Here is a 13,683-nt window from a genome sequence, read left to right as displayed (position 1 = left end):
ATGCCTACTCCCCCCCCCCAAAAAAAAACTATTCACACGAGGTGTCCTCATCAACTGGCCCTATCGTAAACAGGGAGCCACAAAACAGCAACACAGAGTCAATAAATTGTGCTAGTGACCAGTTGGGATCCTCACCTGTGAGTCTGAGACTGATATCATCATCTAATCCAGACAAGAAACAGTCCTTTAACATCTCATCATGTCTGTTAACAAATTCACTGTAATATAGAAATTCCTCAACATACCGTTCTATGTCACGCCCGTTCTGAAATACGGAACAGAGTCTGTGTAGTGGATCGATGAAAGTACCTGTTGATGTATTTTTGAATCTTGTAGTTTGATCCATGGTTGCTGTAGTGAAGTTTACCGGGGTGGATTTAAAAACTCCTGGATCTTGTTGCTGGCGAAGTATTCTGTCATACACGTGAGAAGCGGTTCAGATCCAAATAAGATGCGGAACCAACTACCAAGGTGGAGCCACGGGCAAAATAAGAATCCAAGACGGGGCTGCGGGCAAAGCCATAACGCAGAGCAAAGCCGTAGGTGAAACCAGAGGCCAGGGTGGAGCCACAGGCAGAGCCAGAGAGCAGGGCGGAACTGGAACCCATGGCGGCGCTGGAAACAGCAGCGGTCCAGGTAGCACTGGAACCCGGGGTGGCGCTGTTCACACGAGGTGTCCTCATCAACTGGTCCTATCGTAAACGGGGAGACACAAAACAGCAACACAGAGTCAATAAATTGTGCTAGTGACTAGTTGGGATCCTCACCTGTGAGTCTGAGACTGATATCATCATCTAATCCAGACCAGAAACAGTCCTTTAAAGTGCCCATATTATGACTGCTTTTCCACAAGTTATATAGGTGTATGAGTTCCATAAAGCATGTTTTAAAAGTAGGGCTGTCAAAAGATTAATCGCGATTAATCGCATCCAAAATAAAAGTTTGTGTTTACATAACATATGTGTGTGTACTGTGTATAATTATTATTTATATATAAAAACACACCCAATCATGTATATATTTAAGAAAAAATTGTTATATTTATATATAAAATATTTATATTTATATATAATATAAATTATAGAAATGTATATACAGTATTTAAATGCAAATATTTCTTAAAATATATACATGAATGTGTGTGTATTTATATATACATAATATTTATACACAGTACACACACATATGCTATGTAAACACAAACTTTTATGTTGGATGCGATTAATCGCGATTAATCTTTTGACAGCCCTATTTAAAAGTTGTTTGCTCGAAATAGCTTGTAGAAAAAGATTGTTACCCATCTCTAATAGCCTCTGTTTCAGTGCATTTCAGATTGTGCCGTTTTGAGCTGGTCATTACATATTTGTGAGCTGCTGCTCCTTTGATCACGCCCCACTACTAACGTCATGTGCGCGTGCATAGTGATATTGTGAGCAGTACAGACCATACTGTGTTATTATTTTATATATTATTATTATTAACGATTTATGTTGCCAACAGACAAATCAAGCAGAAAAGTGTCACTAATAAGTAACGTTACACTACAGGAGAAGAAACTCATGACACGCATGATTCCAGAGTAAATTGTGATGTAGCAGTCTCAACAATACGTTTTCCCTGGACAACATATTCCCGTTATAAAACATTTTCAAACGCATTATTTTCGCAAATGACAGAAATTTAGACCCGGCGGGGGATGTATACTGCTTGTGGGCCGCGTGCTAATTGCTAGAAGCTAGCGGGAGGTCCGGACCGTAAAAGTATAAGAGACTCGGGGGGTACGTTGGCCTCGTCAGAAAAGCCGGATCGGTAAGGCCCGGTCTCGGTTAGTTTGGCAAAACACTTTTAGTTTGGCAAAGCACTATTACTTAGTTCATGTAGAATTGTAAAATAAAGCCGTTAAATATTTTTTTTAACTTTCGAAACCACTCTGCAAACTATATAGCCTGCCAGAAATATCTATATAGACTACGCTCTACAAACAATAACATATACATTTAAAAGGTATAATTTACGGCATTAGCATCAATGTATGATCTCTGTTTTGAGATACAGATACTCTAGGATCATAAATGTAGTATTTTGTGACAGAAGATGACAACATGCCATATGTAACGTGACTTCTTACCTTTTGTGTTGATATAGCGATCGCGAATCGAATCCAGTCTGTTTCAGATGTGTGAATAATCCATGAAAGTCCAATAAAATACATCCAATGACCATTTTTGTCCACAAATGCGTATAATCCGTGAAAGTTTACTGTAATATAGAAATTCCTCAACATACCGTTCTATGTCACGGCCGTTCTGAAATACGGAACAGAGTCTGTGTAGTGGATCGATGAAAGTACCTGTTGATGTATTATTGAATCTTGTAGTTTGATCCATGGTTGCTGTAGTGAAGTTTACCGGGGTGGATGTAAAAAACCGCTGGATCTTGTTGCTGGCGAAGTATTCTGTCATACACGTGAGAAGCGGTTCAGATCCAAATGCAGCTTTATCAAGGGACATCCAAAAACAGGCATGGGTCACACACCAGGCAAACATGTACATCAAAGGTAATCCGAGGACAGTGTCAGATGATCCAGACAAGGGTCAAAGGCAGGCAGCAAACAATCATAAACGAAGTCCAGGCACGGGTGATACACAAAGAATACAGAAACAGGAATACACGGTAACGCTTGGTATGATGACAATAGCAACAATACTTCGCAATGTGAATGAGTTCTGAGTGAGCTTCTAAAGACCAGGTGATTACAAACAGGATGCAGGTGTGATGAACCAATGAACCTCTGACGAACAGCAGAGGGAGCCATGATGACTGTGACAAATCCAAAGCACATGGAAAAAAACAAGCAACTACTGTTAAAACAGATTGAAGAATAGTCAGGAAAGCAACCTTTAGAAAGATCAAAGATGATCTAAAATGATCTGTAAGTACTGTGACAATCAGAAGACATCTGATTGAAGCTAAGCTGTTTGCAAGAAGCCCCGGTAAAGCACCATTGTTGATAAAGGTATGAGCAGAATCACATCAAAACATCAACTGGCCCAAAGACAAATGGCACAACATTTTGTTCTTTTGGTGTCTGGTGGTTATCGACAGGACCTGAGGTGACCCCCGGGTACTGATTTCAAGGCACAGTACACTGTAAAAACGGTTAAACATGTTGGTGCAAAAGTCATGGTATGGGGATGTTTTTCATACTACCGTGTTGGGCCTATTTATGGTATAAAAGGAAACATGGCTCAGTTTAAATACATCAGAATACTCTAAAGTCCCGTACACACTGCATATTAATTCGGTTGTCACTTCACCTTTTAATGCTTAATCCTGTTTTGTACTGTACACACAGTTCAGTCATTTACAGGACTGACAACCGTATTCTACAACCGAATTAACTGCCACAAATGCAGGTAGTGACAACCGCATTTTCAGGAACTCTGCATATTGTGTACATAACCAAACTAAACAACTGGTACCAGTTAATAAAGTGTTAAAATGTGCATCATGGACATGACAGGTCTTTCTTCTGAAAAAATAAATGCATAGAAGGGGAAAAAGTCTTCTGTTTGCTGATCAATGTTGCCAGATCTTACACGAAAAAACAGTGAACAAGAAAAATAATAAACATAATAAACTGAATAAATCCAAATGCTTTACTTCAAAGATCAAAATATTGGGACCGGAATCTTCAAACTTTAATAACACCAAAAACTTGATCACTTTGTGAGCCAAAAGCCATAATGGTTAAGCACCAAAAGGGTATGTAGGTACAAAAAAGACGAGGACCTGGCAACACTGCCAGACATCGCACTGTGGAGCAGCCTCACAAATGTGTACAATGCACAACGCCAAGACGCAAACATAACGCTGTTAAATCATTTTGATCAAGCTGTGAGTGATGAGCACGCGAGAAGGCAGAACGTTGCTATGGTTATCTGTGTGTCAATCATCACATTTTCAGGAGTGAGTCTTGTTTCGTACAGACATGAAACGAACATTTAGGGCAGGGATATTCAAATCTTACCCTGGAGGGCCGGAGCACTGCAGAGTTTAGCTCCAGCCCTGATCAAACACACCTGAACAAGCTAATCAAGGTCTTCATGATCACTAGACAACCACAGGTGGTTAAGTTTGATCAGGATTGGAGCTAAACTATGCAGTGCACGCCCCTCTAGGGTAAGATTTGAATAGACCTGATTTAGGGGAGTTTACAAGGCCAACGAGATTATATTTTCCTTTGCAGAAGAGAAAATGCCCTGAAATGGGTGTTTCAACAATACAACAACCCCAGACACACAAGCAACAGGGCAAAATCTTGGTTGCAGACAAAAAGGATTGAGAAGAATCCCCTGACCTCTACCCCATTGAAAACTTGTGGGGTGACATTACAAATGCAGTTTCTGAGGCATAACCTAAAAATTGACAGGAACTGTGGATCCTGGGTTGAAATGTCTGTTTCTGGGTGCCAGATGTTGGTTGACTCCATGATTTGACACTGATGTGCAGCAGTTATCAACAACAATGGTTATTCAACTAAATATTAATGCTTCAGTAGTTTAAAGTGAAGTTAAATCTTAAGAAATAGAGGACTGTAGTCCAAACCGGCCGTTCGCTGTAGGCTTTGAAAAGTGAATTCTGTTAAAGAAAATCAATCGCCTGGCAGTGAACCTTGTTCTTATCAATTTACAGGTATTATTTTTGCTCTAACAGCAACATTACACACTAACTAAAACACGTTCTGTGAGATTCACCTTTGAATGTTTGTACTGTAGGAAAAGTAATTTTAACATTGCCTTATTTTCTCAATGCAGCAACGTGGATCCACCCATCTGGTATGACACCGATGTGCGTCTCTTTGAGATTCAGAGGATGTAAAAGCAGCTTTGGGGGACCCGCCGGCTTCATTTTGTTTTTGTTTTAAGATGGTCCACTTACCCAGAGAAGAGGTGATAGATGACAGACTGTGAAACTGTGTGAGGATCGATGGTGGCGGTCAGCATGATAAAGCACCTAAATATAAACCTGTGCTCCGATAACAGAGTACTGTATGTGCCTGTAGCTTAGACGTCTGTTCAGAGGAAAATATCTCACTGTGCTTTTTATAGAAATATGAATATTAAGATCTTTGTCAATTATTTGACCTGGCTCCAGATTGATATGACCACAAGAGGGCGATCACGCTAAATCATTTCTTTTATTTGTTATCCATGAAAACATGTTTACTGTTTGTTCATATATATTTGACCAGTGGCTGATTTCAATGTATTTTGCCAGTATTGAAATATTATACCATAAAACTGTAAAAATGAGTAGTTTCCAAAGATGATGATGGTGTATCAATATAGCTCTATTTTTGTCTGCATATCAGTTTTGCTGATGTGATACTGTAAATATTCAGCTTGATGTTTATTCATTATATAGAGATATGAAACAGATGATTATTCGACGTTGAATGGTGTCTGTCTTCGTATTATATTCTGTATTATTAACGTGTCTCTGACTAACCAGAATGTTTTAATTTATTTGTGACAGTATCTAGACAAGATTATGTTCATGTATTTTAATGTTTGCTTGTATCCTAATTTAATCGGTGGTTTTATCAATAACATGACTTTTAATGTATCGAGTCAATTGATCAGACTTCATTTCTCTCCAAAAAATCAAAGCATATCACCATATTCCTTCATTTTATTCGGAGTAAAATCCAGTGATCCATTGAATCTATAAAGGGTACAGCTCTCAGCTTTACTCTCAGAGTATTGTAACAGCGTTAAGCCAAATTTTAATAGATATGTGACATCTTACACATATTTCATAAGATTTCAGTTCATTCAACATGATCCCCACAAGACATCCACAAATTCTCAAACAAACATATACACCATAGTATTGTCATAAAATAAAAAATATTAAAACTTTTAGCTAAACAAAAATACCCTATAAAAATAGATGTATATATATAGTATATATAATATTACAAAGTGATGTGCATCATCTGACAGTAAGAGTTAAGAGGCAAAGCAGACCTCAAACAAACTGGCCACCGAGTGCATGCGGTAGAAGATCCCAAACGGCATCCCGATATTCACCACTGCTACCCACGTTTGAAACTGATAGATGTCTGATCCGACAGTGTCGTCGAACTGAGGCCGGGCCCCGAACGCCGGTATAATCCACAGCTAAAATACAAACAATAGACAGGATTACCATTTGAAACTTGCTTTTAATTCTCACGTTAAGCCAAACTAATCCAGAAGGAGCCAAACAATACACACAGGACACTTGTGCAATGGAACGAAAGACAATGACACACGCTGCACTGGTAACAAACTTTTGCTGAGACGCCATACAATGGGCATGAACATCACAGTTAGATGTGTGCGTATGTTGACCGACAGTTAGAGAAACTGCCCTGTAGGGTTTGGCTCCAACTCTGATTGAACACACCTGCCTGTTAGGATTGGAGCTAAACTCTTCAGGGTCCTGTGTGTTTGCCTCTCACAACTGCTGAAATCATATAAAGTCAGGTACTTACAGTGACATTGCAGAGTAACAAGAAGGCGCAGATCTCCTTTAGGATCCTCCTCTTCCAGGAGAGACGCCCCTGAAACAGCAAGAGGATGGGTAGCGTGTATGCCGGAACGATAGAGCTGGCCCTTCTTTCCGGGTCTCTCTGAACGACCCTGGAGTTAGTGAAGACGGTGGCCGTGTGCGTCTCTTTAAACGGCTCTCGGTGGAGGCCTTTGATGAGGAAGGCGTTCTGTAGACACAGCTGGATCACGGTCAGAAGAGACGAGACCAGACTGAGCTTGTTCACGTGTCCTTTGACCCCTGATGAAAGGACAGCCCCTATAGTGAAGTAGCAGATGAGGAACTGGCCCAGCGACGCTCCCACCAACAGTACCACGTCTAGACTCCGCGTAGGGTTCTTGTCGGACACATGCTCCCTCTTATCCAGCTGGAAGATAATACAACCGGACAGAGTCGCTATGGACATCAGTAAGATGGTGACTATGTTTGTGCTGTAATAGATGGTCAGGGCTTCCAACTTCCTGATTGGGTCTCCCTTAGACACGTCCACTTCGTAGACAATAAACGTACCCAGACCCACCACCAGAATGATGAGTCCGGCCACCGGACCGACCAGAACGTCCCACATGCTGAATTTGAGATGATGGTTGTGGTGTTCGTCCATCTGGCGGCCGATGTTCTTCCACATGATGTAGGTCGTGGCCGAGGCAAAGAGGCTGTACTCGATGTTGAAGGGGTACATGTAATAGTAGGCGTTTTCGAAAACGTTGCATACATCATGGCTGCATTTGCAGTCACTCATGTCTGAAAGCAAAGGGATAAGAAAAAATGAACGAAAGGCTCTACTTGCGTTGTGAGGTCGTAAAAACACAATCTCACTTGTCAGGCAGAGATTTTATCGATTTAAGTACTTTACCCATACACCACTTTATCTTAATTGACTAAATCGTGAGAATGAGAAGAAATGCATTTACTGACCTGCTGCTTTCTCTGTCAAGTTGAAGCTGTGAGGGGTGTTAGATGAACTGTTGCTTGGAATAATGGTTTGATGAAGCGACTCCTCTGTCACGGCTGTCATCCAAACCACAAGGTTCGTTGACAACGTCAACATCAGACCACAACTACAAAGAGATTGTAAATATACAGTGATACCTGCCCGCCCAGTTTCCAAAAAGCTCAACAAGACATCCTGGTTTCCTAGCAAATGGTCAGTCTGGCAAACATTTCCTTAAGCTAACTTCAAAGTGTACACTAACTATGCGTGACTGCTCATTGTGGCTAACTTAAACAGATCAAAGAAACGGTCGGTCTGATCTAGCATAAGACTTGGACTTACCCTGTAATGTTTTGCTGTAGCTGTATGCAGTCTTTAGCGTGGACCCAGAGAAAATAAGTCTGAAATGTAGACAAGAGTATGTTTAAAATATATATTCAAAAAATAAAATGATAATAATAATAGTAGATACAAGGCGACACATTGAAATTTTTTAAATCTAAAATCATCCCATTATAGTAACTGAAAAAGTATAGTTTGTATCGACAGCAAATGAAGGGGAAAATGCCAAAAACTAAAAAGATTGTGTATTATGTAAATATAAATAACGATTTAATAATAAAACACTCAATGGTCCAGTCGTTGACCTCATAAAAAATGTATGGTATAAATACATGTTAAACAAATTTAATTGTGTCATTTTGATGAATGTTTTTAATATATAACTTATATATATCATACCTGCACAATAACAAACACGGCTTGCACAATAGGATACACAATCTTCACCGGCGACTCGCACTCTACGTAACCCACATAGTAAATGATCTTAAAAATGACCATGATAACACTGCATATGCCAAACAGAACCAGGCCAGCTGATGAAGACACAAGCAGAGTCTTAGACAAACTCCATCTCAATGAAATTCAAGGCCATTTGTCATTAATCAATTTTTTAGGCACAAATGCACAGACTCACCTCTTAGCCAGACAGGTCCGGCGTGGCTGTCTTTGTACAGTACTGCACGATACACCCTCGCTGTATGGGCTTTGTAGTAAACCATCCATATGGTAGTGAGAAGCACGACTAAGATGAGGAAAATCTGTAGGTGCGAAGCTGAAATCTGCGTCCCGTTGAAGACGCTACCACTGATTAAAACAATTCCCAGGAGCAGTACATTTAAACAGATGAATCCAGACAAAAGCCAACCCCAGTTGCGGCCTTTCTCCACCTTTACAGCCCCAGTCGTCGTGGTCTCTCCATGCGTTGCCACTTGGATGGTGGATAACTGGCACTCATTGATTTCCAAGTCCTCTTTCGCAGACATGTTGCCTGAGTTCCAGAGCTGTCCAAGAAAATATACAACTGTAACTTCACAGATGAAACAAGACCTCAAAAAGCTCTGAAGTCTAAAGCAAGTGGACGGTCATTCAAAGCAATGATTGTAACTAGTCTAGCTTCCTCAACTGGTATAAATACTCAATCCCGCATGGGTATCCAACCAATCGGATCTCTTCTTATCCGCTTACGTCTAAGACTGCGTGTAACCCGCATGGTAAGGGACCTGCATCCTCAAATCTGACTAGGCAATATTGAGAGATTTCACCTTTGCTTGAACTGTATGAAAGCCAGCCAATAGCCTCTGGATATATACGGTGATAACAGAAGGGCTACCTGCACCTCTCTCTCTCTCTCTCTCTCTCTCTGTCTCTCTCTCTCTCTCTCTCTCTCTGTCTCTCTCTCTGTCTCTCTCTCTCTGTCTCTCTCTCTGTGTGTGTGCTTGGTGATGGTGAAACTCATCGGACACCTTCAGCTCTTAGTCACTGAAAAAATGTCTTATATTGTAGCTTTAATTGACTTAAATCATGCCTGTTTTCAAAATACTAAGTCTTTGTTTACTTGGCTTATATCACTTTACAGAATCATTCAATTATTGAACCTCACCCGATTTCATTGGATATGTTTGAATGAACAGAACAATTATACTGGAACGCATTGTCTTAAGATCAAAAGAAACATTATTCTTGCTTATGTCTGAATTTACATTGAATGATTTAACTGGTGCCTTTATCCTAATTCAAAATGTCAAAAAACAAAGCACAGGCAAAAATGATCAGCCAACACGTATAACAGGACTATAATACTAAGATGTATTCAATCAATAAACAGAAACATGTTTTTTGTACCATGAATAAGAGCCGCTGGCCTTCTGTGGAGCGTGCCACCTCATGTCTACGGTATATACGGTTTTCACTCAATGACACCTGTCAGAAACAACACATACACACACAATTATTACAAAACATGTAAAAACAAAAACATTGACATGTAACACATATATATTATATGTATGTCCGTATTAAAGCAACACTATGTAGTTTCCATGTAAAAATGACTTACAGCTCCCCCATGTGGTTGAAATGCGCAACAGTGCCTGGTATCAGTCACTCTTTTGCAGGCAGGGGGAGGGGCGGGGCTGTGTTTCCTACCCTCCACCACCACTTTCAGAGTGTGCTTGTAGCAGCTAGGAGGCTGCTCAGGTTACAGCAACAGTACAATTTGTCCAGTTAAAAGTTGTTCTATCACTGAAATAATTTTAGAGTCATTATTTAAAAGTAAAAAAACTACATAGTGTTGCTTTAAGTCATCAGTGAAGGTGTGTGCCATAATAACACAGTGAGGAGACATTGACAGTAATTGTGGTAGACTGGTATTCTGGTAAAATACATTTACCAGAATAACTTTAGCAGTAAACACAAAGTGTGTTGTTCACACACACACACACACACACACACAACAACGATATCAGTAAGATATCATAAACACATTAGTGAGAAAATACCGGTAAACTCTTGTCAAGAGAATTTCCTTTAAACCGGCCGATGTCGGTGTTGTGCAGTACACAGTGTTGGGTTATGACCTTACATCCGCACCCCGTATTTTTGTTGTTTTTACTTTTGTGGCAAATGCTGACAGTCGCGCACAATTTCTTGTGACCAAACGACATTGACTTCAAACTGAACTTGAAAAGTTCAAAAAGAACTGGGAAAAGACTTGTGTTATAGACGCAGGTTGCGACTATGTCTAAACATAAGGCTTCACATAGATTGTGTACAGGACGTGGGCAATTCGGCAAATATAGTAAACGGTTTTAAACAAATGGTAAAGAGATTCAATTGCCCGTTTATCACTTATGTAACTGTCCCAGCTATTTTAAATCCGGGCTGCTACAGTAGAATGAGGGGGAAATCAATCTTGCACCGATACTGAGTTCAGAGTATGCATGAATCAACAAAAGACACCAAAACAAAATCTCTTTTCAAAATATTGAATATTTACACAAAACACCATATCACGGAAACAAAACAAACAAACAGAATCAATCAATCACAGAGGAAAGTCAAGGTTGAGGATGGAATATCACAAAATGATGCTAAGTCTTTGTAATTCTAGTTGTGGCCTGGGAGTCTTTTAATAAAGTCCTTAGTCAGCTGCACTAATGCACCCAAGCAAACTCCTCTTTCCAGCACTCACAAGCAATTTAAATCACAGGTAACACAAAAATCCTCTACAAAAGAAAACAATTTACATTAACATTTTATCAAAATATACACATTCAGTTTCAGTGGATGAATACACAAGATGAAATAAAACTACAAACTCACAGTTGAGCAGCAAACTAAACATTTCTCAAAAGAGGATCACCATTGAGAACAGCAGATACCATGTGGTTACTTAAACTGAATCTACCTCTTACTCTCACACTTCCTTTTTTATCTCTAAGAGAGAGGTGCTACTAGTATCCCCTAGTGGGTGGGATAACATAGCATTAACAATGGTAACACATGAACCAAGTGACAGCCAGTCAGGGTCGGACTGGGAACAAAATTCGGCCCTGGCAATTTCTCGTGGAACGGCCCACCACTGGACCGATGACCCCCCCCCCCCCACTCCACACACAAGCCCACTGATACTAAATCCCCCCCCCAACCCAATGCTTTGATTTATTGAACATTTATATTAATTTCACAGTATAGTTACAATTCAACCACCTCAAACTCTCTTTGCCATGAATAAAGCTGACACTGTTTGTCAAAGCACCACAAAAACAGTTTTACTATTTTTGCACTGTTATATGAAGCAATACTAGATGACCCCTTTTATCAAACTCTATTGAATACAATAATATGTAAAGTATATTAATGATAGACAGTGCAGGTCTATAGATTATAAATAGGTCTATAGATTATAAATGTGACCGGTGTTATAATGGTTTATGTAGCTTTCTTCACTTTATATTAGATAGAGCAGAAGCAGTTAAAGTGCCTCTCTTTCTATTTCTCTCTTGCAGATTAAAAGATTACCATCTCTTAGGGGTGTCCTCGACTAAGGATTTACATATTCGAATCAGAATTTTCGAATCTTTCCATAGTCGACCGATAGTCGAATCATCTATGTTTGTGTGCATGGGTTGGGAGGGGGCCAGACCAGGTACAAATTGGTAACTTTTATTTTCTTTCACAAGCAGCACACATAAACAACTGTCTGATAAAGTGACCAAAACTGTCTTTCAAGTAATAAACGAAGACAAAACTGACGATGCATTTATATATATATTTTTTTAAGGTAAAATGTAAGGCAACATTTGTTTAATTATTCCTCATAACATTTTAAAGCCACGATCTACAGAACATCACACAAAAATACATTTTGATAACTAAAAAAATAACAAAGGTGATCCTGCCTTGGAAACTCCGGCAACAATTAAGTGTTTTTATTTAATTTGGAGATAGCGCGTCAAAGCAGTCATGACCAAAAAAACCCGACAAATGAGAAATGACAAATTATTTGTGATTGTGACTGTAAATGATAAAAACTAATCTTTATATACAATTCATTAAACTTTAATTTATAACAAGAAAAACACTGAAATTAATGATTTTATAGACACTACGCGTTATTATTTAGCACAGAAATACCTGCTTGCTTGCTTTGACTTTGATCATCTCTGTATTCACTTTAGATACAGAAAGACCGGATGATATTATTTATTTCAGGAATCTCTTTGCTATCATTTGAAAGTGAACACCGACTGACCATAATATTAAATCACAAGAAAGACATTCGTGTCAGGCAGAAATAGGTTCGGTGCAGATACTAGTTTCCGTTTCATCACCGAAATAAAAAAACGGCTTACCTGTTTTGTAGTTTAACTTTAAGATAGACAATATAACCACTCTGTTTTAAATACATTTTAAAAACTTATACTCATCGAAAAACATCCGTTTTTTAATGTTTAGTTTGATGAACTCCTAAATATGAGACGCAGAGCACCTAACCCGTTCGGCTAAATTACATGCGCAAGCATGGCCAGGACGCAATAGCGCAACATCCATACAACGAAAAGCTATCCAAAATGTACATACTTAAATAAGATCGGAATTTACGTTTATAATAAATACAATTTTTTTTTAATAAAATAAGATCAGAAGTAACAAAGTGCAGAACAAAAATGCAAAATGCCTCAAGTGCACGGAAACAAAACACAGGCCAAATAGTTAAATCAGATAACCCAAAGTGATTTATAAATAAAATAAAATATAGAAATTTTTAAAAGAACGAAAGTCATAGTTTAATTTGCCAGCTTTGTCTTTTAAATGTCGAAACAAAGAGGCAAGGCTTTATTAAGATAGAGACCTCTTATGGACGTGAAGCCCTGTCACAGGGGTTGATGGATTTATTAACTCATTTTAAAAATATTTATTGAAAGCTGCTACTTCACATATTATTTGCAGCATTATCATAATATGCAGTATATTAATATATTGTGAGAAAGCTGTTATATGTAAAATCAGATAATGTGTGCACCCATATACGGCCAAAATTGAATGATCCTCATTTCATAACACATCTGCGACGATTCGACTATGAGATTGGTAAGCGACTTTTTCTCGCGGATCTTCTCCGCTCCCCCTTTCTTCTTTTTGGAGCCTCTGTTGTCCATAATTATAATTCTTAAGTGCAAGGCTAAATGATGCGCTATCATCACTGTATATTTCCCCATAAACCCAGCGGCTGCTTGGACAAATCCATTTGAGGGGTGGGGCATGGGGCGCGATCGTAACACACACTGAACCTGTCATGAAGAAGC

General features: G+C 39.1%; 2 protein-coding genes across 2 annotated transcripts in view; one reads left to right on the top strand and one right to left on the bottom strand.

Annotated features, from left to right (window-relative positions):
• Window positions 1–5,632, top strand: part of hid1a (HID1 domain containing a) — a 28,731-nt gene extending 23,099 nt beyond the window's left edge. Inside the window, exon 19 of the mRNA XM_065263677.2 lies at window positions 4,818–5,632. Within this exon, the coding sequence (XP_065119749.1) occupies window positions 4,818–4,881 (64 nt within the window). The 3' untranslated portion in view covers window positions 4,882–5,632. The remainder of the gene's footprint in view (window positions 1–4,817) is intronic.
• A 47-nt stretch (window positions 5,633–5,679) lies between these two features.
• On the bottom strand, window positions 5,680–8,940 carry LOC135745384 (proton channel OTOP2). Its single transcript, XM_073814088.1, has 6 exons — window positions 8,511–8,940; window positions 8,273–8,409; window positions 7,874–7,932; window positions 7,516–7,658; window positions 6,542–7,341; window positions 5,680–6,185 (listed from the first exon to the last, which is right to left on the bottom strand). The coding sequence occupies exons 1-6, from the start codon at window positions 8,857–8,859 to the stop codon at window positions 6,015–6,017; spliced, it is 1,659 nt and encodes a 552-aa protein (XP_073670189.1). The 5' UTR covers window positions 8,860–8,940; the 3' UTR covers window positions 5,680–6,014.
• Window positions 8,941–13,683: the final 4,743 nt, after the last annotated feature.

Source organism: Paramisgurnus dabryanus, chromosome 3 (genome assembly GCF_030506205.2).
Source record: "Paramisgurnus dabryanus chromosome 3, PD_genome_1.1, whole genome shotgun sequence".
NCBI classification, from domain to species: Eukaryota; Metazoa; Chordata; class Actinopteri; order Cypriniformes; family Cobitidae; genus Paramisgurnus; species Paramisgurnus dabryanus.
Note: the sequence above shows the minus strand (reverse complement) of the source record. Positions and strands in the feature narration are given on the sequence as shown.

What these genes read in the sequence shown, in the direction of transcription:
- LOC135745384 (XM_073814088.1), bottom strand. Translation starts at nt 8,859, where the DNA reads ATGTCTGCGAAAGAGGACTTGGAAATCAATGAGTGCCAGTTATCCACC. An exon ending in CCGTGTTTGTTATTGTGCAG is followed by an intron (nt 7,933 to 8,272) that starts GTATGATATATA and finishes TCTACATTTCAG; the next exon opens with ACTTATTTTCTCTGGGTCCA. An exon ending in CTTGACAGAGAAAGCAGCAG is followed by an intron (nt 7,342 to 7,515) that starts GTCAGTAAATGC and finishes CTTTGCTTTCAG; the next exon opens with ACATGAGTGACTGCAAATGC.